Source organism: Aythya marila, assembly GCF_965140915.1.
Source record: "Aythya marila genome assembly, chromosome: 9".
In the NCBI taxonomy this organism is placed as follows: domain Eukaryota; kingdom Metazoa; phylum Chordata; class Aves; order Anseriformes; family Anatidae; genus Aythya; species Aythya marila.
The window spans coordinates 25,986,269-26,013,887 of NC_139050.1; the positions used below are offsets into that span (position 1 = coordinate 25,986,269).

Consider the following 27,619-nt stretch of genomic DNA (forward strand, 5'->3'; position numbering starts at 1 on the left):
CTACACAAGTCAAAAGGTGATTCTCTGAGAGGTGTTCCAGCGTCACGGGCACTGTTGTGAGTCTTTTTCCCCAGAAGAAAATTCAATAGATTTAACCCTAAAAATGGAATACTTAACCCAATCGTGGATGTTCTGGTCATAGCTTCCTTTGTTCCGGGCTGGGGCTTTATAATGGCACCCTCAGCTGAAAAATTACTACTTAGTGGTATGTACAATGGTCCTTAAAAAAAATAAAGAGGAAATATTTATAATGGAAATTCAAGTGGAGCCTTATCTATCCCAAGCCATGCTGTCATAACACACGATGGATCTTTTTTCCATCACTGACAGAGCAATTTAGAGATTTGTGTGTGCAGATTTGTTGCACGGCATACAAACAAAGAAAAGAACAATTTATGCTCATTTCCTCCTAGTCAAAACCCAGGTTAACAACTTGCCACACACCTGGGTTCCAGGGCAAATGGTAGGAACAAGGTGGGAGCCGATAGCTAGGCACCGCTTCCCGGGACAGGCTGTCTCCTGGGCAGGGATGGGGACGCTGCAGGGAACAGGCGCAGGGTGAGGCCGACCCCAGCACTGCACCCGCCACATTCAGCTGGACCCTGCAGCACCCCTGGGCTTCTGCAGGCAGCTGGGTGCCCGGTCCCAGATCTTCTCTCCCCCCTCATTTAGCTGAACAGGGAAACTGCAGATATAATCGGCTAATGGACAATAGCACAAAGGAGGCTTCTGTTTTTTTAACAGGGTGCAGAATTTATTATCAGGCAGTTGTCAACGAAACATTTGCACATAACTGACACACTGGAAGCCAGAAATGAAGTTGTGTCTCATATGACGATGGCTGGAAGTCTCCCTTTGTGCCCACAGGGGTGGCAGCACCACCGGCACCCCAGGCTGTGCTGGGAGGAGGGGGCTGCCCGCGCCCCATGCCCATGCCAGGCTCTTCCCACGCTGCCAGTACTGCCGTGATGTGCCCACGCCGTGCCCCTCTCGTGATGGAAGAGTGGAAGTTACCAAAATAGCACATCCGTGATGCCACCAGCACAGATCCAGCAAAGCAACAGGGTCCACAAGTGCGTTTTCACTTCATGTGCAAACACTGCATAAAACACGTTCTTCACTTCTCAGCCCCCCCCTTTTTTTTTCCTCCAGTTGTCATTCATTTCACATGTTGCTGGTTTTCTTTACGCTTTGATTGCATCAGTCTTTTCAGTATCTGTTTTCTCTCTGGTAGATTTCCTGTAATACTTTTAGCATTTGCTCCGCCTCCCCCCCAGCCTTGCCCAGACAAGAGCAGCTGTATTCACAAAAGCAAACATCCCATGCTCTGACCGTTTCATAGGTTTTTTCACCCCTTGTATTTGAAAGCAGGTCAGTCACTGGAGAGCAAGTTTCTACTGCTTTTATTCTTCCCCACTGCACTGATTTTGCAGGTATACCAGGCAGAGAACTGGCTCCTCATCAGCTCCCATTTCATTACTGGAGCAGTTAACAGAGTCCTAAGCGTGAGGTCCAAGCGCTGCTCCAAGCTGTACATTCTGCTCTCACTTAGACATAATTGCATTGAAGTTAAGTAAATCTATACTTTGACTTTAAAGCTAGATTCAGCTTGAAGAAGTAAAAATAAGAAAATGTATTGTTTTACATCTTAACTAAGAATTGCCTTTGTGCATCGCTGGGACCTCAACACCGGCCATCGTTGGCATTTTGGCAGTCCCTGCTGGCAGTGCGAAGGAACCTGCCTGCGTGCACACACAGCATCACAGCCTCAGCGCTTCCATGAAATGCCTCTAAGGCCAGCAGCCAAATCTTATGGCTCTGCACCCCTTGCCATCATCACAAATGGAAATAGCAACCTGGTCACCACCTCCCCGCTGGCAACACCAACAAAAACTCCACCTAGCTGTTTGCATATCCTCCTTTCTTGCCACATCCTAGATGCGAGCCCAAACCAACCAGAATTGTAAATTGGCTCAGCTTTTTATTCAGAAAAGTAAACCTCCCATGAGCTGCAGAGTTTGCAGAGGGGGCAAGGAAATCACTTATGCAAAGAAAACTCAACACTGAGCCCCAGTCAGCGTTGAGCCAATATCATCACTTCCAGGATATTTTATACAAGTCCAGGTCCAGTTCAGCATCAACTTATGGGTCACAAAGAAGCTGTAATTGAACAATTTTTTCCTCTAAGAAATGCCACAATGATATTTTATTTGGAATATTAATAGACCACAGTGTACTCTGTTATGAGAGCACCGTGTCCCGCTGTCTGTTGTCATTGACATTACTTCTGTCCTACTGAAATTAAATTAGCAGCAGGAGGTTTACTGTACACTAAGGTAACAAGTGCATTTAGAGAAACACAATCAGCTTGTGCATATTCTATAGTCTAAATACAGCTATCTACAAAAATTGCACTGTACATTGGTGAAAATTCTCCCAGTTTTCCTCCCGTCTCCCAGCGTGAGAGTTCTCCTTACTAGTTCATTTGCTGGGGGTTGTGAACCTGGTCAAGAGCTGCATTATTTTTGCCATCAGCATCTCTCTGAAGTGGTCACCCATTAAGAAATAAAAAACAGGATTAATGGCACTATTTAAAAATGCAATGGGTCTTGTGACGATGTAAATGTCTTTGATGATGTTCTGTGTGCACACAGACATATTCAAGGCTGGTATTCGGGAAGCAATTCGGACGTTGCGCATTATGTGATAGGGAGCAAAAAGCAATGAAAAGGTGGCCAGTGCAAGAATGACTAAAGTAAGGGGTTTTTCAAGTGTCAAGAAAGAACTGATTTGCTCTCTCCACTTTTTAAGAAAAAGAAACATCTTCACATAGAAAAAGCACATAATAGAAAGAGGGATAAGGAACCCAAAGATAGTCAGAAACATACTATAGATAAGGCTTTTTCCAGGGTCTCCAGAACTTGCATAATCTAGACATTTGTAATTATTGGTAGACTTTTCAGTCTGCAGGAAAGCCATCAATGGCAACAGTTCCAATATCACCAAGATCCATACGGCAATACACACGATAAAGGCTGTTTTCTTCTTCTGCAGAATATGTTCTCTGAAAGGATATTTTATGAGCAGGTACCTGTCAATACTGACGACAGTAAGGAAAAGGATGCTGGTGTACAGGTTTGCATGCAACAGGAACCTGTTGCTATAGCACAGCGTGTTCGACTCTACCCAGTAGCCTCTGGAGTAGCCGTTCACAAGTACTGGTAATGTACACAGAAACAATAAATCTGATAATGATAAATTAAACAGGTAGATGTTGCCACTTTTCCAGTCTTTCAGGCAGAAAATATAGCCAAGCACCACAATACTGTTTCCAGTGAAGCCTAAAATGAACTCAAGGCTATACATGGTGGAAAGATAATACTTTTCTAGGGTTTCGCTGATCTCACATCTGTCTGTGTTGTTCACAGCCTGGAAAATAAAAAAATAAAATAATAAAATAATAAAATAATAAAAAAAAAAACATTGCATTGTAAAAAATCATTGCATTATCATTTTTATGTTGTTGCTGCAACAGGTGAATATAATGCACTGCTTCCTTACAGCTTGGATGGTAACTAGCTGTTTGAACTTGAAGAACATGTCTTATGCACAGAAGATTTCTACTTTCAGCTACTGACCAGGGCTACCAAACAGTTTGTGTGAGCAAAAAAACTGCACAAGGATACTGAGGTAAGAACATAACCTGGAGGCATCTGCTGCAGCACAACAGCTCAGCCAGGCTCAAGCAGGAGCAGAGGCTGGTGAGGCTTACCAGCCAGCAGCTCGTCACAGTCCTTGCTGGAAGTCATCTGCCTCCCTCTTACTCAACTTCCGACCTGTGGCCTCCTCTCTCATCACTAAGCAGAAGTCCACTTTCCAGAAGAATAAAGAATGAGCTCATTGGCAGCAGCATGGCTAAGCTCTGACAATATTTCTCAGAATTTAGAAACTGTTTATTAGATCTATTGAGCCATTCGTTATGTACTTCATATGTTTTTGTTGGTAACTCAGCACCAGAATGGCCCGGGAGACGTGCAGCTGAAGCACGCGTCCCCTGCATTGCGACAGGAGATCTGAGCCATCCCTGTGGAAAGAGGGTGTTTCTGCTCCTGGGGCTTTACAACTCTTTTCTCATTTCTTTCTACAAAAAGCCCTTTCAAGAATGGATGGTTAAACTACAGCTGATGAGTAATAGTTGATATGAAAGCTACTGTGGTTAACAGGACAATACAGTGAAGTCCAGGATAAAAATTTTGCTTTGAAAGACTTTTAAGATATTTTTGATGGGAAAACACCATGTATGATTTATTCAATCACAATAAATAACTTCTGCTAAAACCCTCTGCAAAGAAAACGAAATCCCGGGTAACTCAAGTGCTGTGCATGGCAAAGCACCCCGCGTCCCTCCCCACTGCACACAATGGGGTGCAGCCAAGCCCTGAGCCCCTGCTCTGCTGCCACACCCCTGACAAAAAGCTTCGCCTTTTTGCTCGGAAGGAACACAGTCAGTGAGTAAAAAGGAGCAGAGATTCCTAGGAAGCTGCACCACGTGTCAGTTTGCTTGAGGAAAAAAATTTGTTTCTTTTTTAAGGTTGGCTAAACGAATGCTTTCATTTCAAAGAAGCAGAGCAGAATCACAGGTGCTCACTACCCTTCCTCCTCAGGTCAGTGCACACATACTCACCTGCAGTGGTGTTACAAGAGGATGATAAGCAAGAGCTTTCTGTTAAAACATCAGCAAAACAATTAGAAAGCAAGGGAAAACAAAATGTTAGGGAAAAAAAAAAAAAAAAAAAAAAAGATTAGAGCTGAAATCAAGCAAAGTTTCAGCTCTGAATGAGCATCAGTGTGACTGCTGCAAAATCTGCTTAAGCTAGGATAATGACATGATCTGCATAGAACAAGACTTTTCAAAGTTGTTCTGGTGCCTAGAGTATAACTCTGAAACCACAGGTCTTGTGATCTGCCTTTAGAATAAGTACAGCACACAGAAAACTTCATAAAGCTACGAGCAGCAAAAGCCCACACTTGCGCAGCATCCCTCCAGCAGCAGAACCCCGGCAGCCACGAACGCTCCCTGGGCTCCCACAAGCTCACCAGCAGCCTCGCACCCAGCCCTGGCTCATCAGAGCCCTGCGAAGGCACGCCAAACTTCAGCACCAGCTTAGTTACAGAAATGACTGCGCAGTCATCGGCATTTTAAATGCAAGCAATTAGAAAGTCAGTGTATTGACTGACACATTGATGTAGGTGGCTGTTAAAGACGGGCCAGCCGACTTCCAAGCAGTAATTGTGAGGTAGCGCAAGAACTCCCTCGGAAGCGGTCTGGCCACAGGAGCACAGCAGCTGAGGGCACGGCGCGCAGCTTACCATGCCGAGGGCTGATCCCCACGTCCTGACAAGCACGCACTGACCATGCCTTGGATCTGTTGGATCACCGGAGCGCAGCACAGCATAGCTGCTTTAGCCTCGTTTGCATATGATTCAGTCATTAATGAGTCACGGGCGAAGGAGCAATTTGTTTGGCTAAGCAGCGCCCAGGGGCAGCTTCAGCGGGAGGAAGGCGCTGCAAATTTGCGGAGCCGAGAGGAACAGGCGAGCACTTCCTCCTCACAGGCCCCATCAGAGCTGCCCGCAGCTCGGCAGCGCTGAGGCAGAGCTGCTGCCGGGGCTGTGCCACCAGGAGCACCTGCGGGAGGCCCAAGCCACTAATGTGATTTCGGCTGACACAATCCTGGCTTGGGCTCATCCCAGACCAGGGGCCAGGAGCTGAGGTCCCCAGGCCTTGCTCCAGTGGGCCAGCCTCGTGCGAGCCCCTCGTGCACTGCAGTTCCCAGTGAAGGCGAGGGGAGTGCCTGCTTCCCCAGACACGTGGTGGGCACACGGCTGCTCACAACACACTGGGAGCCTCGCGGAGGCTTCAGGAGGGCAAATCCCAGTGTCTGGCCTCCTGATCAACTTCAGCATCCCAGAGAGCAGCAGAACAGGCAGGGCTTTTGCCTTTTGAGATCAACGCAACAGGTGCAATAGCTCAGTGGGGCTCAACAGCTAGCAAGCCAACTCAGATGTTTTAATTATATTAAGTATCGTGCTAAAGAAAAACACCTGAGTTTTATACAGTAATACATCTTAACTTTTCCCTTTTTAGCTCTGTCTCCTCCTCTACTGACACCTTGGTCACAACAGATTTAGAGCTGTTCAGAATACTGAGAACAACTTCTATAACAAGCATGTTCATCCTGCATTCCACGGCAAGTTGTGGTATATTCTTTTTCTGCTAAAAAACCTTTGCATGAAACAACTGAACAAAATATTCAATGAAAATGGTTACAGTGAAAATAGCATCACACGGCCAGAATACCAGCTGTGCACGTGGTGTGCTTCTACGGCACCCAGAAAGACCTGTGCTTTTTTGATAAGGTTTCCAACATGGGCAGTTAAGAGACTTTAATTTCACAATGTTGCCGCAAGTCTGGTACCTCTAAATACTCGGGCAACCAGTAAGTGACCGCTCTAACCTTCTTGAAGAGATCCAGGCCTGGAAGGGAAGAGAGAGATCATTCAGGGTGAGGCAGCCTAGAGGTGCAAGGAGCAAGCACGAGCAATCCCAAAGCACTCTTGCAGCCCGGTGAGCGTGCACCACGGTGTCCTGCAGGGAGCTGGCAGCAGGGGGCCCAGGCCTGGATGCAAAACTCACTGACCTGGCATGAGGGAGACACGTCACTCAGCTAGGAGCCCTCATTCCCAGAGCCTCGTACAGCAGTCATCTGAGAGTGTCCTCGGTACAAACCTGTTCACTGAGAAACAACCTGCTGCAACCATCACCAAGTCAAAAAGCAATCCACCCCTAGTTATTACAGATGTACATGGTGTTTCTCAGGCAAGCTGCTGAAATGTTGCTTCCAGAGATTTAATCCTACAGCTCCCAGTCACTCTGAAGCAAATCTTCAGAAACTGATGGGCATTTAGTCGGAGATGAGGGCAGACTCGGGCTGTAAATTAATGCTATGCTTTAAATTCATTGGATTCTTTAGCATCCTGGAGGCCTTAAAGAAGAAAGTCAGGCCCATTTGTTGTCATTAAATACCCATTAGCTGGTTTATATTAAGACTGAGGCCTATCAAACGAGCCATGCATATTTAATGGTTTATTATGATGAATTTGCATTTGACTCATTGGAATGCGTCATTAAGGCTGACCTTGAGTGAAATGCGGTGCCTCTCCTGCAGAGGCTTTTAAACAGGAGATGCTTATCCCCACTCAGGATTTGTCCCAGGGAGGAAAACAGAGCAGGGAATTTTCTTTCAGGTTATAAATTAATACTGGGGGAATAAATTTATACCATGCTCTGACTACTAGGAAGCCACAGAAGAGAGCTTTGTGATAACAAGTGCAGTGCCAATGGGCCAGCAACGTGTGTTGCTGCTGCACGCCAGCCCACACAGCACTGGGCAGAGCCTGTAAAGTGTAGCAGCCTAGTACTGCTCCTACCTGTGTGCAAAGAACGGGTAGGATAAGGTGTTTACTTCTGTTTATTTGTCACTTACTTGCGTTAGCCCAGCAGCACTGGGTTTACCCATGTCTCAGGACAAAAGTGACTTGTTTCTCCTCTGCTTCAGGCCCCAAGCCCGACCCTTAGCGCATAACTCAGAGGTGCATTTGCCAGCTCTCATCTGGAAAACCTCCAGGCCTCGGGCTCTGCTGATGGCCAGCCCCGGCACCGCAGAGCCCGTGCCCGAGCTGCGCCAGCCCCTGCTGCAGCGCTGAGGCTTTGCTAAAGACACTGTTCAGAGAGGTGAGCTGTTGTATCTGGCTGCATGGTCAGGTGAAAAACATCAGGAGTTACAGCAGCAGAGCCAGCCTGCTGCAGTGTTTGGCCAAGCCCTGTAACCGTTTTCATAGTGCAGTATATTTGATAGCTGACTAATTAACCCAAGCACAGGGAGCATTATACTACAGGAGCCTTCTGAAGCTGTTTCTGTGAACCAGAAGGTACATTTTTTTCCTCCGCTGCCTTGAAGACACAATGGACGAGTGCTCACCAGCTCCTGAAAGCAGCTGGGTCACAACGTGGGAGTGCGGGCAAGTGCCAGGCCTAGGAAGCAGCAGCAAGTGGCTAAGGCCTGAGGGAGGCACGGAGCACAGGCAGACGACAGTGGGCTTGTGCTAAGAGCACAGCAAGAAGAGGGCTGAGCAGTCCAGGCTGACCCCAGCAGCAAGCCCACCGGCCGGCTCCTGCAGCTGCCGGCCCCAGACAGCACCCCGGGGACGGCGGGCACAGATCTGCTCTACAATTGCTGTGAGCAGACATGCAGCAAGTGCAATAAGCAGATAAAACCCAAATGAATCCACTCCTGTGGATGATCTGGATGAAATTCTGCTTTACGACAGGAACACATGAGCAAACCCGCGGTGTTATGACTGTGTGTAGAAAGTTATTTGCATAAAGTGCTTCCATAATGCACATCTCGTAAGCAACAGCCTCCCTTAGCACTTCGCCATCTGTTATTTGGAATTGTACTAATTATATCCAGGGTGTGAAGATGAGGAAAGACATGAAATTGCCTCAATTATTCAATTAAGTTTTGTTCCCTGAAGGAATAGATCTTTATTAACAAAGTATGCCTCAAAAAGTCTAACAGAGCTTTCTTTGGCTCCCTCCAAGCCACAAAGCCCTTCTTGCTGAGCCCTGTCCATGAAGGGGAGGAAGGGGCACCTGCTGTCCTCAGCTGCTGCATGGGAGATTCAAACTGGAACCTTCCCCCTCCTCTGTACCATATGGTACATACGTATAACATATCACCTATACATACCATACACATACCTATTTCTTTTTGATGAAGCATAAATGATAACTGCATGTAATAGAAGGCTTTGTGAATAAATTAAAAAAAAAAAAAAAAAAAAAAAAAAAGGAAATCCTGGAGAAGTTAATTGCAAGATCTTGATAAACAGAGTGAAAGAGCCTGAATATCACTATGATTATTTTCAAGTGGGAGAAAAACGTGATTTGGCTAATTAAAATCCTACCTTCTTTTTTTTTTATTGTCTCCTTTCTTTGAGATGCCTTTCAGGTTAGCAACTACTAACCTGATTAGTATCTGGGATAGAAAAATGTATTCTAATTTTTCTCTGAAGACAATTCCAGTAAGTCAGCTAATACTTAAGCATTAAAAAACTGCTTTAGAATTTCCCAAGTGGTTGATAAATAGTATTTGCTTCTCACTTACCAGATTCTAAATATTTTACACATTCAGGCAACTGCTGCTGCACTGAAAAGAATCTGAATAAATGAAGTGTTTCTTCTACGTGGCAGCACAACTCCAAAGAAATAGTAACAGAACAATAAAGATAAACTTCCAGAAATGTACATGCACTTACTGCTGCCAGGATTTGCATGCGCAAACAGGCAAACTCGGGTGCGTTTGCAAATAGAGTTACACGCCACTGCTGCATGATAAAGCAATTTTCAGGGAAGATGATCAGTCTTCATGTGCGGGTGACCACCAGTTTCAGGACCAGGAATACAAAAGCCACCGCCTTTGACTACAAACAGCTCCGCCCTTCTGGCTGTGAATACACCCGATTTGTTGCACGGGGGTATTCATTTTTCATAGCTTTAATCCTCAGCGTTACGAGCATGAAAAAAGTACAGGAAAGAAAAATTATCTCAAAGAAAAATACCTTTCAATAATTGTTAAACAGAGAAAATACGCTTAATATCACTGTTTTGTTCTTAATATCACTGTTTTTCCACGTTTGTCCCAGTTAAATGCATCTATGAATACTGTATAGATTCATTCTCTTTCTGAGCACAGTTCCCTAGCCCTGATTATCCTGAGGCCACAGACTTCACAAAGCTGTTAGTCACAGGGACTAACCATATCAGCCTCTGTAGTCACATCGGCTTCCAGTAGGTTTGCCAATAAGGCATACCTGGATTAACATGTGTCTCTGCAGCAGTTTTTGCTGCTGCCAACGTAGCTGTGTCTGGAGCAGTGCGCAGCAGCTGGGATACGCAGCTAGGGCAGGTCCCTGCCCGCAGGTTACCGCACGGCTGTGGTACACGCTCTGTCCTCTGCTGGTATTGAGGCCAGCATGAGGCTTGCCCCTCTTGGTGGGATCCGCAGCATGCCAGCCCAGCTCCTTGGGCAGCCCTTAGCCCTTAGAGGGAGCCTCGCTCACTCCTTGCTCCCAGCACATTCCAGCCAAAGCATCCACAGCAAGTTTGGTAACGCTGCTAGCCCTCTTGCTTAAAAAAAGATTTTCTCCTACCTTGCAGGCACAAAGCCTTCCCAAAGGTAAGAACGATCATTTCTAGAGGTGTCTCACTCTTCTCCTTGCCAACACCTTTACTGCTTTATCTCCTCGATGCCTGCACATTCGCACTCCCCACGTTTAACCACGCTGCATTAAGGCACAACTCCCCCTTCTCCACCACCTCTCCACGCTCCCTTCTCAGTGATAACCACCTGCTGATGGCCAGCCTGCCTCCCCTGCTGATCACTTCCCTACATGTCTCCTTTCATGAGCATTGACCAAAGAAACTGAGCGGAGGCAAGGCTCCACAGCTGCAGCTCCTCCAGCAGCTCCCAACAGGCTGCCCCGCACCACAGCCGCCCCACAAGGCTCGGGATGCAGGCAGGAGGCCTCGGGCACCCAGACCCTCACTCAGATTTCCCCGTGCAGCACAGGGCTCCAGGGGCCCAGCACAGTGGTGCCCATGGAAAAGGGAAACACAGCCAAAATGCAGCAACAGCAGCGTAAAGTGAGGATGGATGCCTGCTTCCACACCCTGGGCTCAGGCACATCCCCCTCTGATGCAAAGGAAGTAACTTCCCTCTCTAAATGTTCTCTTAAGCCCGTATTTTTTTGCTGCTTATATGGGAGAAAGAATAAATCAGTAAGAATAAAACAGCAAGACTCAGAGAAAGGATCACCTAACTGAATAAAAGCCAACATGTTTCATCCTACTGACATTTGCAGCACTGGAAATACCCTAACTTACTGTGTTTACTAAAGGATGTTTGTTATTCTTTTCTAATAAAAGGAATACATGAATGACAAGAAGTACACTGCAATCAGAAAAGTTTAATTTTTATATTCAACATAATGAAGATGAAAAATACAGCAATCTGACAATTCCATCTAAACAGGCTGCATACACAGTTGGTAACAAACAACAAGAAAAAAACAGTATTCTTGCAGATTCGATATCTTTTACGCAAAAGACGAAACAGGATGCTAGAAGTATTTTTTGGTATTTTGCGATCTACCTAAAATCAATAGCTAATCAATATGTGCACTCATTCACAACTTCTCGTACTTGTGCTTAATACAGAACACATTTCTACTGAGGATATTTGTTCAAGACAGAACTAAATTGTACTTCTTCAAGCCTACAATACTGCTAAGTTAATTTCATTTTAAAAATTCATATGCAAAAGTTACTAAACAGCTTAAAGTATTATGTGTTCTAATTATCCTTGTTTAGTAAGTAGAACATAATTACACAGCAGTGTTACTTTAAGGCTAGGACCTTTGCAGTCTTTCTTTATCTGATGGGCATCCAGTGCTGTTCTGTTACACTATTTCCTTCTAGTACAGAGCTTAATGAAGGTAATTACTGAGTAAGACCGATGCATATTTTTAATATTTGCACTCTATCACAGCTATCCCCTTCAGTTCTCTAGTGCTTACCTTGAACTGTGCTGCAGGGACAACAGCACAAACACCAGACGTGCAGTGGACAGGGTTTCACAAGCAAACTGCCTTTTGTTACATGAGATCGGGTCTCTGCACCTCTGCTCGCACCATCTGCCGACAGCAGCACAGGGTCCTCGCCAGCACACCCCTTGGACAAGGGGGCAGGAAACAAGTGGCCTCTGATTGCCTTTTGTGTGCAAATGGCTACGCTGCACATTTGCACAAGCCTATTGCCACGACATTGAAATAGGAAGAAACGAGAAAACCAACCTCAAGTCCTACACTCCGCACCAGCCGAGCCTGCAGTGCAAGCAGCGGAGCTCAGCCAGGGGTTCCTCAGGCCCAGGCAGCTGTGCAGAGACAGGGTCAGGCACAACAACCCTTTTGGCCTTGGCCAGGAGAGGAATCCCAGGGCAGTCACTTTGTTTTAAGCTCAGAAGAAAACACTGAAAGAACACATAGGATGAATCAAACTAATTTCCCTGCTGGAGATGATGAGAAATGCTGTAATGCAGACACTGCATGGCAACAAAATGAACATGGCAATCACACCCAAAAACTCACATTGTCTCCATTTTCCTACACATCTCAATTTCATCCGTGATGAGCCAGGCATACTCAAACACCCTTCTCAAGTTATAGATTTTCATTTAACCACGCAATGTATCTGTTTCTCAACCTGTTCCCTACAGGCAGACTAGTTGGACTTGATACAAACATCAGAGCCCCATGGAAAGCGTCCTTGGCATGATCGTGTGTGACTCGAACTCCTGCTGCCCTGAGGCGACTGACATACATAACTCCATCATCCCGTAAGACATCGTACTCGCATGTAAGGACGTAGGTAGGGGGCAGCCCATGTAACCTGGCATCCTCAGCCAGCAGCGGGGCCGCTCTCGGGTCCAGAAACCCGGGGTACTTTTTTGCAAGCTTGGAGCTTCCAAAAACAGGACTGGTGTAAACGTAATCTTTTTTCATCTCTTCTGGTAGCAAATTACTCCAGTTTACAAACTGAAACAAGTGGCCTGATTCAGCTGGGACGTGTCTGTTGGAGGTCATTGCTTCCCTGAGAGAGGAATCAGTAGTAAAATATTCACTCCAGAACCTGACCATAAGTGATTTGGGTAAAATCAGGCCATTTTCATTTTGTTGGTAAGATGGCAAATTCAGGTCAAGGGTTTGAAGAGCAGGATAAAGCAAAACATGTGCTCTAATTCTAGTTGTGACTTCAGAGTCCTCTAGCAGCTGTAAAAAAAATAATAATTACACAAAGTCAGTAAAAAAGAGTTGATTCTGTCACTGACGTAAGACCTTCAAAGTAGAGAATTAAGGCACACATTTTACAATGTAAGAAAAATAAGATTGCCAGTAAAAGCAGGATAATTTAAAAGAAATTCTAAATTCATAGGCAAATTGCCTAAAACAGAATGTTGTATTAAAAATTCTCAAACATTAAATATAATTTCATCTCTTTTCTTATACTGAAGGACAATGTTTAACATTATTTTTGAAGCATTGAGATTTTCTGAAGTATTGACATTTTCTTAAGTAATAACACATTTTTTCTAAATTTTCTCTACCTATAGAAAATTCCTATTCCTATAGCTTAAAACTTGAAGATTTCTAAAGTTCATTTAACCATTTCACATAATTCTTAACCTTTCCAGGCAAGATTCATTACAATCTGAACACCTTCAAGAATAACAATACCATACTGACTTACATAAAGTTGAATAAGAAGTGCAAAAGGCACTGAAACTGCTTGTGATCAAGTGACACTAACACTGTCTTTTTTTCACCCCTGCTATTATTTAGCTCTGAGTCAAATTTCTCAAATTCCCTGTCCAAACAATAAACCTAAGCCAGTTAAAATTTACTTAAGGATGGTTTGATGCCATTAAATGAATAAAGTAAATTTGCTTAATTGGAAACTCAGAAACCTCACAGTCCTGCAGGCTGCATGGCAACCCATTTATACCAACTATGAAAGATATCTGGGAGGTCCACTTGTTATAAGCAGAGCTGGTTGTTTCTGTTTCTTTTTGTTTGTTTATTCTTTTCTAACTAGTCATGAAATTACAAAAAACAAACAAACAAACAAACAAAAACCAACACGTTTTGAGCTAGAAAACAAGACATTTACCTTTTGTACCACAGCTGCAGCTAAGTTGCCACCTGCACTGTCTCCTGCAACACAGACCCTGTTTGGGTCTACCCCATACTGGGAGAGCACACTGCTTTGGAGGAAGAACTTTGTCACTGAATACACATCTTCAAATTGAACTGGAAAATGGTATTTAGGTGCCAACCTGTAACTGTTGAGACAAGCAGAAATGTGTTATTCAATAGCAGTCTTCCAATACGTTAAGGGGGACTACAAGAGAGCTGGAGAGGGACTCTTTGTCAGGGAGTGTTGTGTTGGGTCAAGGGATAATGGTTTGAAACTAAAAGAGGGTAGATTTAGATTAGTTATTAGGAATAAATTATTTGCTACAAGGGTGGTGAGGCACTGGAACATGTTGCCCAGAGAAGCTGTGGATGTCCCGTTCATTGAGGTGCTCAAGGCCAGGCTTGATTGGGCTTGGAGAAGTGTGGTCTGGTGGGAAGTATCCCTGCCCATAGCAGGGTTGGAATTAAATGATCTTTAAGGTCCCTTCCAACCCAAACCATTCTGCTTCTATGAATACTGGAGATACTTGTGGAAAGCATTTTATGTTGTTATAGATTTCAATGAAATATCCACATGGATTTGTGGAGGGAGTTGTGTTTTCTGTCTAAAATATCTAGGATATTTTTATCCTACAGTTTACTCCTTAAAATACTGCATCTAATACAAATAACAACAATCTGCCTTTTTCTCCTTATGCTTCACTAAATATCTAAGTAGACCTCTTAAGTCTAAAAACTCTTCTCCTTCCAACAAATATTCCCCAGGACCTCCCCACTCAGCAACAACATCCAATAACTTTCAGTATCATTCAATAACATCAACAATATTGGATTTGGACCTGCTCCAGGGTCTTACATAAAGAAAACATCTGCATCAAGCAGATTCCTCCCATAGAGCCATCTCCATTCTTTTGCAACCCAAACAGCAACAACACTCTACAGATTCTAATCATTTTATAATCACACTGTTGCCATCTCCTTTTATTGCAGCCCTGCTGTGCACCATCAAAAACACTCCTGTGATGATCAGTTTCACCAGAACATCACTTTGATTATGTTGTACCTCTCTATGCATATTTTCATCTTTTTTATATCACTGTGTTTTGTGTTGTAAAGTCAAATCATCTTGAACTAGTTCATAGTATCAGCCTTCATGAGCCAGTTTTTTTGTTTTGTTTTGTTTTTGGTTTTGTTTTGGTTTGCTTTGTTTTGTTTTGCTTTTGTTTGTTGCTGTGGCCCAGCACTGTAATAAAAAAAAATGTACATGTAAGTGGAACCATAAAGGTGTAACTTATTAAAACTCGGTAAATTCTGCTGGCCTGTGAAAAGTAAGCAACTCTGGTGTTTTCCTGCAGCTGTTTTGGCTCAGCAAAGAAATAAAATGGAAAAAAAAAATCAGTAAAATTTACTCTAGTCACTCTAATGCAAAATGATACAGTTGGGCAAGGCCAATTGTATGAAGTTTAACAAGGCTAAGTGCCAGGTCCTGCACTTGGTGCACAATGACTACATGCAATGCCACATGCTAGGGGAATAGTGGTTGGAAAGTGCCTGAAAAGTTGCTGGAAATCTGCCCAGCAGAAGGGGATCTGGGGGTATTGGTTGACAGCTGGCTAAACACGAGCCAGCAGTGTCCTCAGGTGACCAAGAAGGCCAACAGCATCCTGGCTTGTGTCAGAAATCGTGTGGCCAGTGGGACCAGGGAAGTGATTGTCCCCCTGTACTCAGCTCTGGTGAGGCTGCACCTCGAGTGCTGTGTCCAGAGAAAGGCAACGAAGCTGGTGAAGGGTCTAGAGAACAAGTCTTACAAGGAGCGACTGAGGGAGCTAGGGCTGTTTCTTCTGGAGAAAAGAAGGCTCAGGAGAGACCTTACAGGAGGTTGCAGAGAGTTGGGGATCAGGCTCTTCTCCCATGCACCAAGTGATAAGATGAGGGGAAATGGCCTCAAGTTTAACCAGAGGGAAGTTTACGTTGGATATTATGAGAAATTTCTTTACTGAAAGGGTTGTGCGGCACTGGAATAGGCTGCCCAGGGAAGTGGTTGAGTCACCATCCCTGGAGGTCTTCAAGAAATGTGTGGATGTAGAACTCAGTATCACAGTTTAGTGGTGGACGTGTCTGTACTAGGTTAAAGGTTGGACTAGATGATCTTAGAGGTCTTCTCCAACCTGAATGATTCTATGGTTCTGTGATACATACCAGGAGCAAATCTGCTGAGTGGGAAGGGACCATGTTCCTGCACCACTTCACACCAGAATTTGAATTTCTGAACAACTTTCAGAATCTGAACAACAAAAGGAAAGCAAGCAGCACTGGAGAGGCTGGGACAACCTGCCCTAAGATGCCTCCAAACCTTTTACTCGGCAGGGAAGTGCTTCTGTAAAGGAGTAGGGAATACAGTGTTCCTCCTGTGGTGCCCGCAGCTGCCCATGCTGGCGCAGAGCAGAGCAGGGACCTTGGCTGGGGACAGGCTGCTTGCCATGACCTGCTCTGGGCACCATCACGCTCCTGCTGCCTGCCCCGCTGCACTGAGGGGTGCCAGAAAGTAACTCAGGGCACCTTCCTCAGTCCACCAGACAGGACTTTGCCTCAGCAAAGCAATGGCTGTTGTTATCTCCACACCCCTTCTTTGAAACACAGTTCCATGGCCCTTCACTTTTTATCCAAAAATGTTATCAATATATGCTGGGGTTTAGAGGAGGAGTAATTCCTCAGCTGAATGATTTGGTTCCTATCAAAACTTGAGTTGGAGCATAAACCAGCTTTAATAAGTTAATGGAGTGCTTGTTAACCCTTTTTCTTAAATAGACAATGTAATTATGACAGCAACAACAGGATCTAGCAGGACAAGCCTGTTTACTAGTGCAGCAGGAAGTCTGCAGCACCAAAAGCAATTCAAGAAAGATATCTTGAATTACATGCTGTTTTTCTCTTTGCATACAGCTGTAATCAATAGAGATGTTGCTCAGGTGGTTTGCCCAGCAACACAAAAGCTATCTGATATAATTTGAGAATGGTCTAAAATTAAAATCCCCTTTTAAAAATTACTAGTGAATACCAAGCAGATGATTTTAGTATTACTGTTTATACAAAAGAGCAAGGAGATCAAACACTGCAGATGTTACTTCCTGCTGTTAATAAAACCAGAAAGGACAGCTAGCATCTGTCCTAGCTAGTGAATGCATGCTATTTGTCTGAGCCTACAGCAATGGGAATTATCTGCCTATCCTGGAGACAGGATTTATTACCCACCCAACATCAAAAAGCAATATCCAAAATAACCACCGATCACAATTCACCACTTCAACCTTGACAGCTTTTGTTTACAAATACTTAAAACTAGAAGAAAAGCACATGATCAAAATAAAATACATTGCAAAATTAAATTGAAATAAATTAACTTATTCCAAACCCTCATTTGATCTGGAAGGAGAATCTCTTACTTGACTGATACGACCACAGCATCTAACTGACTTGAAGTCCACCTTGACAGAAGGTCATAGGATTTCATGCCTGAAATGAAACGAGTCACTTAAAATATATTTCAGTGCATTTAAGAACAAATACATATATAGCTGCATCTTCCTCTTGGCAGAAACTTTCAGGTGACTCTGCAGCAGCGTAATGTGACTGTGGCACACATGGGTTTATCTCAAAGCGTGAATTGGACAAGAGATCCAGCCATCACTTCAATGCTATCCAATAGGATTAAGCATGGAAAAAAATATATGATACATTATTTAAGCCTCCAAGCACTATACAATGCAAGAAACAAGCAGCACAACTTAAGTGAGCTATGGCTTGGTTGTTGGGAACTTCAGTCATATCTACTATAGCTCTGATGCCAGTTTGGGTGATGGCCAATGATTATAACTTGTCCGTTTATGTACAGCACTGAACTACAGCAACGAGAAGCAGAGGATATGCTCTAGGGGAGGACGTGACTGGGCTTGAGATAGAACATGAAACATTCCCATGAAATAATAATAACTAAAGCATAGCACACAATTAAAACATTTTAGAAAATCCTGTTGGAATTAATGTGGAAGAACACCGAACATGAGATGAATGTTGACAGCACAATTGTAACCGAAGCACAAGAAATGTGCTTGCTCTCCTAGAAGCACATTCATGAGAATGAAAGAAAAAGTAATAGATGACTTCTGATATATCAAAACTCCCTAAAATAGATTTCAGGGGACAATAAATACTCTATGCCCTTCCTGGAACAAGAGGTACGGGGAAACTCCAGAAAATCAAGCTACTGGGAATGAAAGACCCTTAGTCACTGCATCTGCGTTTGATTTCCATTTCTTTTTTTTATCCTTACATGGAGAGGAGGGTTTTTTTTTGTTGTTTGTTTGTTTTCCCTGAAGATACTCAGTTTTGCTCTTCTCTTCAACTAAAATGCCCTAACCATGCTAGTAGCTGCACATAAAATACCATGGCAGAAGTAGACTACTGAACCAGTTGTACTGGTGGTACAGTTTGTACTCATGAAAATGACCACCCTCTCCTAAGCTGTTGCATTTAAACTGGTGAAATACCAGCCTCCAATCCTCTCTGTTGCAATTGGGCCATTGAGCTTACCTGCCTGCCCTACACACCATCCTCCACCATGAAAGTAGATCACTGCCCTCCTCAGTCCACTGGCTGGCTTCCTGGGCAGATACAGACGGACGGCCACGTTGCTGAACTCCGTGTCTGTCACGGTGACGTTCTCATCGGAGGTCGGTGCAACGTGTTCAGCAATTGTGATCAGCCTCATAACTTCCATGTAGTGCATCAGACCCAGCCGATCAGCAACCTCAGCCTAAAGCCCAAGAGAAGAGAAAACAGTATTTTAAACAGTCTTAGTCACTCCAAGGTCACATTTCCATAAAGCCACTTAACTTTGCACAAGTCTATAAAGTTGCTGCAGAAGACCCTAAGCCAAATGTTGCTAACTCAGACTGTCAATGCTGCCCAGTCCAAGCTGTTCAACTCCCTTCTCTCCTGCTATTTCAACATGAAACTCAGTCCCAGAAGTGCCTGCAAGGCAGCCTGGGGGACATGGCTGCTTGGCGTTGTTAAGATACTAGGTATGAACTGGGATAAGCTGACTGGAAGCCTTGATGGACAAGGACATGACAGAGGATCTAGAAGAAAGCAGAATCAATTGAAGCCTCCCCAGACCCCATACAAGAGTCTGCTCAATGAGCAGCCTGTGTCAGGGCAAACCATGAATTCCCACAAAGTCTCTGACCAGAAGAGAAATTCCACTAGGCCAGCAGAGAATCCTGCACCAAGAGGGGAAATTAGGATGATGTTAACCAGTAGCTGTTTGCCCAATAAATGCACTACTCTTGAGAATATCCATAAGATTAATGCTTTTAGAAAGGTCCTTTTTCCCAGGAATCTTGACCCTAGCTCGGCTGTACAGCAAGGCTGGAACCTTTGGCACCTCCAAGGCGGGAAAAGCAAGAGGTCAAAGTGCATGTGTGTGGCAGCTGTGGGAAGGGCAGGGAAAGCTTTCCAAACAGACTTCATGGAAACTTCCTAACAGAAAAATGACGTGCTTCAGGGAGTTGGGAACTGCCAACCCTTCTTACTGTTAAAGCAGCTTCCTTTGAAAGTCGTGTTCCGAAGCATTTATTATGAAATCCTATAATTCTAGATTAGTTCACAATTATTTTAAGATGCTAAATAAAATTAAAACAAAAATCAAAACCTAACAAGGAAATCTGCTGGCATTCTGCAAGCTTCAAAAGCATATTTATCACCTTTGGCTTCTCTAATATCATGACCATTTACATGGATTAAAACATTTTAAGAATCCTCTTATTCACAGACTATTTTATAGCTTGAACTTAAAACACTTTTCAAGAATTGTGTTGGCTTTAGGTTGTATGCAATCCTTTGTATATCAGAGTGAATCTAAGCAAAAACATTCCTAAGGGCATTTGCTACCAACTGTGCCAGAAATGCAGATTTCAGCTACTCATTCCAAAACCGGTCACACACCAAAGGAGGTGCCACGTTTCCTCACAGCTGCCTTGGGAGAATTGCTACAAATACAGATGTGGCCAGAGTTTGAACATACATAAATCTTTTTCTTTTTCTTTTTTTTTTTTTAATATATTTTTCATTAGATTAAATGGTGTTTTAAGGAAACTTACTTCTCACATTGCTTATAAGATATTTGAAATGTATTCTGGAAATACAAAAAGAAAAAAAAAAAAAAGACAAAGAATAATGTCATAATGGAAAAAAATGCTTCATTTTCTATACTGTGAAAGATGCTTTTTTTTTTTGTTTAAAGAGCATATTTGGAAGAATTATATTATCTAATACATTAAGGGAGAGGTTTTTGTTGCTTTTTTGTTGTTGTTGTTGGGTTTTATTTAAGACAAACAAAGGGTATTAAAGAATACAATTTTAAATTTGCTTGAAAGCCATTTGCTATCTGAGTGTCTGAAAGTGAACGAAGAACTCAGGTTTCTCATTTCAAGTAAAACCAGAAATTTCAAACCAATTTACATTACCTTTTGGTATAACGTGCACTGCTCTTGTACATATTCTAGTTAAACATCTGAAAACTGAAAGGCTGATGTTCTGTGACAATAGGAGAACTTACCTAAGTTTCAGGTCAGCATACAATTATTTGTTTGAACAGGCATAAATAATCCCGTAACTGCACTGATAACTGTGACTAGCTTTCTGCGAGGAAACAACAGCATTCGCTGCATTCTATAAGTTTACAATATTTGGAATATTTTGTTTTCCTCCTGAAATGTTCCCTGCTTCAAAAGCAAAGCTTTAGAACTGCTTTCATACCATACAAGTCATAGTAATAAACTGGAATTGAATATGGTCTTATTTTCTGATTATGGTTGTTGTAAATGGTTATATATATACATAAAATCATAATTTTCTACATTTTATAAGCTCAATGAAGACAGATATGTACACATGCCAAAACTTTTTATCTATAGAGATTACACAGTTTACTTAAGTGTTTCTTAGTTGTAGTATTTTCCCTTAGGATTAGCATCTTGTAAAATTAAATATACAGGTCAAAGTGAATTCTGTCGTAATTCCTCTGAGCTTGTGAAAGACTCCCACATGATGGTAGCAATTCCCTCGAAAATGAAAGTCAAAAGGAAATCATGCTTTCATCTGAAAATTCTCATTGTCACAGATCCGAGGTTAATGCATGTTACAGAGTAAGAGAAAAACTAACCACTTTAGTTTTTTTTCTGTTCCTTATGCCTTAGAAATCATTTTTCACAGTTGCTTTCTAACACAACTAGGAAGTTAATTTTTGTGTTCATGTTGGGGTCCTTACATGACAACGAAGAAAAAGAACACACACACACAAAAACAAACAAACAAACAAAAACAAAACAAAAACCAACCAACCAAACAAAAAAACACTTTATACAAGTTGTGCTTTGATAGGCAGAGAACCTAACATTATTTTAATGTCTTACTCATCTGGACTGGTGATAATTCCGGTGGAGGCACCCCTCCAGGTGAAGCATTCTGACAGCTGAGCATGAAGCCAAGCAATTTTTGTGAGATGGGCTGTACAGAACTCAGATAAGGATTTCACTGCTTCTGAGCAGCAAGACAAATAATGGAGAAAGCTTTGGGGGATTTCGCAGTGCTGCAGCTAGGGAAACATTTAGCTATGAAGAAAGATGTCTTGCAATTTATACAGTGCATACATTTTATATTATGTGCATATTGTACTGCCTGAAAACGTTAAGAATTTTGTTACCACCACAGAAAATAGCCAGTTTATTGTCATAGGCTATTCCCCATCTAGATAGCAAGCAGGCTTGATTTGTTATAAGTATGCAAACTGAGACATTCCCAGCCTCTCTTCTGTAATAGGATTTGTACAAGTGGAATCTCCTGTGTGCCACAGGCTGGTTGTACCAGTGAAACCTCACCCAGCTGAAATCCTCCACATGTCAACCAGCTGCAAAATCTAATCATGAGCCTCTGACATGCCTCTGGGACCTCCAGTACCTACTGCAATGCTGATTTTGAAATCACAGATTTCAAAAGAGGCCTGGAACCAGCACAGGCTTTATGCACATCAGCTATTCATCCACAGAACAGTGCCGATGTAGAGAGCAAACACCTTGCAGTGAGTGAAGACCCCACATGATGGAACCCTCTGACAGCACTGGGAATCTGGGTCAGGAAGCCCAAAATCAGAGACAATTCAGAGATCAGAATCTGGACAGCTCTCAGGTACCTTTTAAAGCAAGGAGGAGGACTGAGATCTGCTATTTGACAGCTTTTGTAGTATATCACTGTGGGAGCTTCAACAGGAGACCCTCCTGGGCAGGAGTTTTCGATGGCAACAGTATTATTTCCCCTTCCTCAAATGAAACTGAGGGATTTAGACTAAAATAGGTGGTCTCTTCAAATCCAGAGCTACAATTAAGTGATTACAAATTGTTGCCCTGTAATCGGATGACCATTCAGAATGTATTTAGGAGGCTTTACAGACATCTTAAAAACTCCAAGGAAGCTATCTTTGTCAAAGCCCCACAGGATTATTGTTCTGCTTGAGATCTGAGCACAGTTATAAAACATGCTTGCTCAACACCACTGCTACTGATAGCAGACTTCGGTTTAACGGGCAGCTAATGCAACAGCCACGGAAGACACCAATTCCATTTTAAAGTGAAAACACAAAACGCTCCATTGCTGAAAAAGCCTGCATCTGCTTCCTGAGCACTTGGCACTGCCGTGCTGAAGGCTACAGGTTTGACCAAATGGCCAGGCACAAAGCGTTGTTACCGAAATGAACTATCTATAGACTTTTTTTTTTTTTATAGGCTACCTCCAAAAAAGGATTTAAAAGGGGAAGAAGCAAGCCAGCATATCAAAAGCTGGCAGAGGTAATGCTCAGTTCCATGAACGTACTGTTGTCAGGAGGGCCTTTACATGCTTAGCAGCTGCCCCTCTTCCCTCAGCGAGGCGCACGGCTGTTCCGTACACGCCGCTGTTCTCCCAGCAGCCGAGCACGGGGAGGGGGAAGCCCACCCTGCTTGGCACATCCCGGCCACCACAGCCACAGTGCTCAGCCCAGGAGCTCTGCAGGGGCCCACGAACCGTTTCCAGTGATCACACTGTTCCTGTGTGCACAGCCGTACATAAGCCTTCGAAGCTGCATTAAGGATACCCACCACTGGCACATTTCATTAGTGACATAATTAACAGATGAATAAATGCATTAAGAATGGATTTTTCTGCATTTCTCCTGCTTCTGAAAAAAATGAGTAGATGAATAGCAGATTGCCCCTATATCAAAAGTCTTACAGAAATCGACAGCTTTGTATTTGAAAATGATGTTATATGATTTTATACTCTTTCACAACAGAAAACAGCTTTCAAGCATTTTCCCAACACCTGATTAATCCCACCCTTAGGAATCAATTAAGAATTCTTGTAATACCAGTGGGAAGCAGAGAAGAAATGCAGAAATGAACGAGTTGGTGACAGAACAGGACTGAAAACCATTGCCCAGCTTGACTCATCATCATTCACTTTTAAGCACAGCCTGAGTCTTTGGGTCCACAGCAAGCAAGCATTTCAGGAGCACCTGTCAAGCAAAACTAGAAACCTCTCCTATGGCTCCTAAAAGCCTCCTTTCAACGGATTTTTATGGTGGAGAAAAAAGCAGCCTCCAAATGTTTGCAGCCACCCAGAAAGATGTCTGCAACACTGAGTGCCCCTGCTCCCTGCTAACCTTCATCTTTGACCTTGGTTTTAGTCTGGTCACAGTGCTGCAGCCACGGCTGCTTGTTAGGTGCAGGCTGGATTCAAAACAGCTCCGAGTGCAATGTACTTCAGAGGTGGGAACTACAGAACCTACTTATGCTTCATGTACAGGTTTGCTAATTAATTAAATACATATGAAATAGCTGCACAACATGACTGAAATGAAGCAGGAGCCAAGGCTGTAATATGTAAAAATAGCATGGAACAACATAAGGACCACACTGCCAGTAAATATTACCATGCAACTGCAGACAGGGTATAATACCACTTCCTTTCCAGACTGCAGCATATGGTTCTGTGCTGCTTAGCCAGAAACCTTTTTTTTTTTTTTTTTTTTTTTTTTTTAAGCCAAATTATGGTTAGTTCACATCAGTTTAAAAACAAACAAACAAAAAATCTTCATGCTCTAACTTTAACACTCCTCTAATTAGCTTTGTTTATTTTTAGGTTCATGCTATCAGTAGATTTCTATGAAACCACAAAGGTAACAGCAGTTACAAAGCACTCTAGCTTTCCTTCTGCTGACATCCAACATAACACTTCTGAGGGAGCTCAATATACAGGTTCTGTGACACACAAAGTTCAAGGGGCAGTGCTTCAGCTGCAACGGACCATACCACAAAATACACTTGTTTGCATTTATATATCCATATTCACATTATATATCACACCTCTAGTTACCCCCATTGTCCCTTTTTTCCGAGACTGTGCCGCTAACCTTTTCTAACAGTCTCTTTATAGTCAGCCACACAAAGTTCGGGGCTCAATTTCAGATACTACTGCCCTATATACTACCTTATATTATACATGTATTACAGGTATGTATTGCCATGTATCTATTACCCACAGAGCCACTGATAACATCCACTGCTCTGTATCTGTCTCTCCCCAAGACAGCGTGCTCTCCTGAGCCCGTACCAAAGAGAGGACTGAACTCACCACATGCCCAACGGTCCTAAACAGAGAGGTTACGAGCATCACCTTCCAGCCCTCCTCAATGTTCTCTGGGATGGGGGTATAGATGTAGTATGCGACAAGGGCAGAGGCGAGGCAGAAGCACAGCAGTTTAGCTCCCATGTTCTACGTGAACTTTTCTTCAGGACTGATCAGATTAAGTGCTCTCACTGACTCTTAACAGCTACAAGCCAGCACACACAGAGAGGGCAAAGTTAATCCCATGTTATGTTTGGATCCCGCCCAGGAGGTGATTTCTCATCTGATCACTCTGCACAGAGGTTATTCTGCCATGCTGAGAGAAAACACATTTCTTTAGCAAGGCATTCAAGCACTCAAAGCACATAGAGTCAGCACTTTAACTCCAGATTAAACATCAAGGCTTATATACCACAGTCACCCTCTTTTTGGCATTTGGAACAGTAACCAGCAGGAAGGCTTCAGAAGAAAAAAGGCAGCTGGGGGGGGGGGGGGGGGGGGAAAGGAACTGGATGGGTCTTGTGAACCAAGGGCTGCTGCAAAGAGACAGTCAAAGACAAAGAGATGTATTGAATATCCAGGAGCTATTAGCTTTATCATCATAATGTAGCTGTTCAAACACATCCCAGTTTACAGAGATACCAAACAGCATCAGACAAAAACCACATATATCCTCTGTCATTTCTCAAACAAACACACACTGCTCTGGCAGGAGTGCACCCTTTATCGTGTGCTAACACATCAAATCAGTTGTGTAATAACAGGTGCGGCAGAAAAACTAGATAGGCTTCTAGGTAATATTTGAAAGACTAGATTTAATTGCTGCTATTCTCAGGATGAAGAGATTTCTATCCATCTCCCACAGGTAACCACCTCCACACAGACTGAATTGAGAAAGATAAAATAGGTAATAATTCCATTAAGGAAATGTTAGAAGCTCTCACACACGAGGAGTGGGCAAGAGTCCCGCTTTAAACATAAAAGTTTAGGTTCCTTCCACATTGTCCCTCGGAGCTCCTCTGAGTGTGCAGAGCAGCTTTTTAGTTAAATAGCCCAACAGACATGAACAGAAAATGTCTTCCCTTTGCACTGACCCTATTTTTCTTCCTCTCTCCCCCAAGCACAACTGAAGAGGAAAGAAATGGTATTAGCTTCTCCCTGGAGAGTCAGGACAAACCCTACTTTCCTCTTTTTACCAGCTCAGATCACCCATTTCTCAGGGCCTCTCTTTGGAGGCTCAAAGAAAAACGCAGATGGAGGAGCTGTATTTCAGGCACACACTGACAGGGAAGAGGCAGAGAGCAAAAAGCTCTGTCCCCCTCCAGGAGAGACATGAGCTTTCAGGACAGATTTCTTGGTGTGATCAGCTCTCACTGTTTCAGAAGTGTTGAATAGCATGAGGAAAGACGTGGCCAGACCTCAGACTATCACAGAGCTGTTCTTAGCATTTTGTCACACTTATAGAATATTTCACCCCCCCCGCCACACAGCTTTCTACAGCTCAAATATGGGTGTAAACTTTGAGCACATAGGTTCTATGTGCTGTCCTTACCCTGAAGTCACCTTTGGCTTAGGCATGTGCTCAGTGCTTAGCTTTTGGATACTGCAATCTCCTCATCTCACACAGCCAGCTTTCTTGTCCTCCAGTGAACAGTTGAAGCAATTTACCCTAATATACAGTAGCAGAAGTAAACAATGAATTGAATTCACCATCTACCCAAGGCAATAGGTAATCTTCAGAACCCTTCACTGCTACCCATCAGCTTCCAGTTTTCTGTTGCATCAGTCTTCCACCACTCATCATTTGCTAAAGCAAAAACTAATTTTGCTCCCCTCCCTGAACATAACATACCAACAAAAGAATAATTCAGTGTGCCCCCCTTCATATCTTCTGTATTTTCACAGATGCTAGCTACTACTGCTTCAGAAAAGGAAAGAAAGAAAAATAGTAATAATGCAAATAGACTAGAAGACAAGGCTAAAACTGCAGTGGAAATAGAAGCAGACCACAGCCCTGCCTGGAGCTAGCACCCTCTGCAACAGAGCCATGCCCTCCAAGGCTGTCTGACAGGACACATTGCACAGCCATGGAAAGATTTGCATGAGCTAGTTCACACAATGACCTGCTACCTCAAAAAAATCAATCCTGCTAAAAATAGTATTGCTATATTAGACTGAATTTTCAAGCTGTGGTTTGGAAAGAAGAAATTAATGAGCAGGTGTAAGTTGTAAGCCCATATAAGTAATACCTCTTCACCTCTCTTCCACTTGTTTTGCGTTCTATGTACTCACTGCATTACTGTGAAAATATCATCCAGATCAATGAAGTTCTGTTCCAAAACACAGCCTGGTATCTATTTGTTTTAGGAGAACACACCATGAAACAGATCTCTCCAAAGCAGAGAAGTATTTGCAAGGCAGTCCAGCAAAGAAATATTGTGTAACCTAAATGAGAAATAACTGAGTATAATCTGGTTGTGACTTGAGCTTTAACGATTATATAGTCCAAAGTACAAGACCTAAACAAATTGATCAAAAACTGTAGTATAATCCTCTCATGCACATTTAAGGCCTGCTGTTGTCAGTACAATATATTTCTAAAGAAAAAGACCAAGTAAGTTTGAAAAAGTTATTAGCTTTTTATTGCTAAATAATTATTTTTCCTTGTTTTTTTTAATGTAGATTCAGTAGATGTTTTGGGGCACTCAGGCTCAGGGGTTAGGGTACAAAAGTGCAGGAGTACAAAAAGCAGGAGTACAAAGGCACCTTACATCAACGTTCTGGAAAGATAAATCATGGCCTCGTTTGTGGGTTTGTTTGTTTTGCTTTGTTAGCAAAATGCAAGGGTGGTATAAGCTTATTATCTTTATGTATCAATCATTACATTTATGCCATGCCTACAATTTTAATTTTCTGCTTCTTTTGAAATGACAAATAGTCTTGAAGTTTTAAACTTTCAGCATCTTTCTTCTCACAACTGTACTGCAGTTTGTAGGTCCCTAATACACACCAGTTTGGACCCATGCCA

The 27,619-nt window shown here is 43.1% G+C and overlaps 2 protein-coding genes across 3 annotated transcripts; both read right to left on the reverse strand.

The window, feature by feature from the left end:
- Positions 1 to 776: 776 nt before the first annotated feature.
- SUCNR1 (succinate receptor 1) lies at positions 777 to 3,610 on the reverse strand. The gene has a single exon (XM_082767776.1). The coding sequence runs from the start codon at positions 3,487 to 3,489 to the stop codon at positions 2,482 to 2,484; it is 1,008 nt and encodes a 335-aa protein (XP_082623902.1). The 5' UTR covers positions 3,490 to 3,610; the 3' UTR covers positions 777 to 2,481.
- Positions 3,611 to 11,077: 7,467 nt separating this feature from the next.
- On the reverse strand, positions 11,078 to 24,763 carry AADAC (arylacetamide deacetylase). 2 transcript variants are annotated; one of them, XM_082766909.1, is made up of 5 exons: positions 24,598 to 24,763; positions 18,466 to 18,688; positions 17,319 to 17,388; positions 13,850 to 14,021; positions 11,078 to 12,951 (listed from the first exon to the last, which is right to left on the reverse strand). In XM_082766909.1, the coding sequence occupies exons 1-5, from the start codon at positions 24,733 to 24,735 to the stop codon at positions 12,343 to 12,345; spliced, it is 1,212 nt and encodes a 403-aa protein (XP_082623035.1). In that variant the 5' UTR covers positions 24,736 to 24,763; the 3' UTR covers positions 11,078 to 12,342. The 2 variants fall into 2 exon arrangements, with proteins under 2 accessions (XP_082623035.1, XP_082623036.1); XM_082766910.1 differs by having other exon boundaries at positions 24,640 to 24,749.
- Between the last annotated feature and the right edge of the window lie 2,856 nt (positions 24,764 to 27,619).

Excerpts from the sequence above, each read along its gene's own strand:
- AADAC (XM_082766909.1), bottom strand. The coding sequence starts at position 24,735 with ATGGGAGCTAAACTGCTGTGCTTCTGCCTCGCCTCTGCCCTTGTCGCA. Across the intron at positions 17,389-18,465 it reads ATGGTGTGTAGGGCAGGCAG|GCATGAAATCCTATGACCTT; the intron begins GTAAGCTCAATG and ends GTTTCATTTCAG. Across the intron at positions 14,022-17,318 it reads GCTGTGGTCGTATCAGTCAA|TTACAGGTTGGCACCTAAAT; the intron begins GTAAGAGATTCT and ends TTGTCTCAACAG.
- SUCNR1 (XM_082767776.1), bottom strand. The coding sequence starts at position 3,489 with ATGCAATGTTTTTTTTTTTATTATTTTATTATTTTATTATTTTATTTT.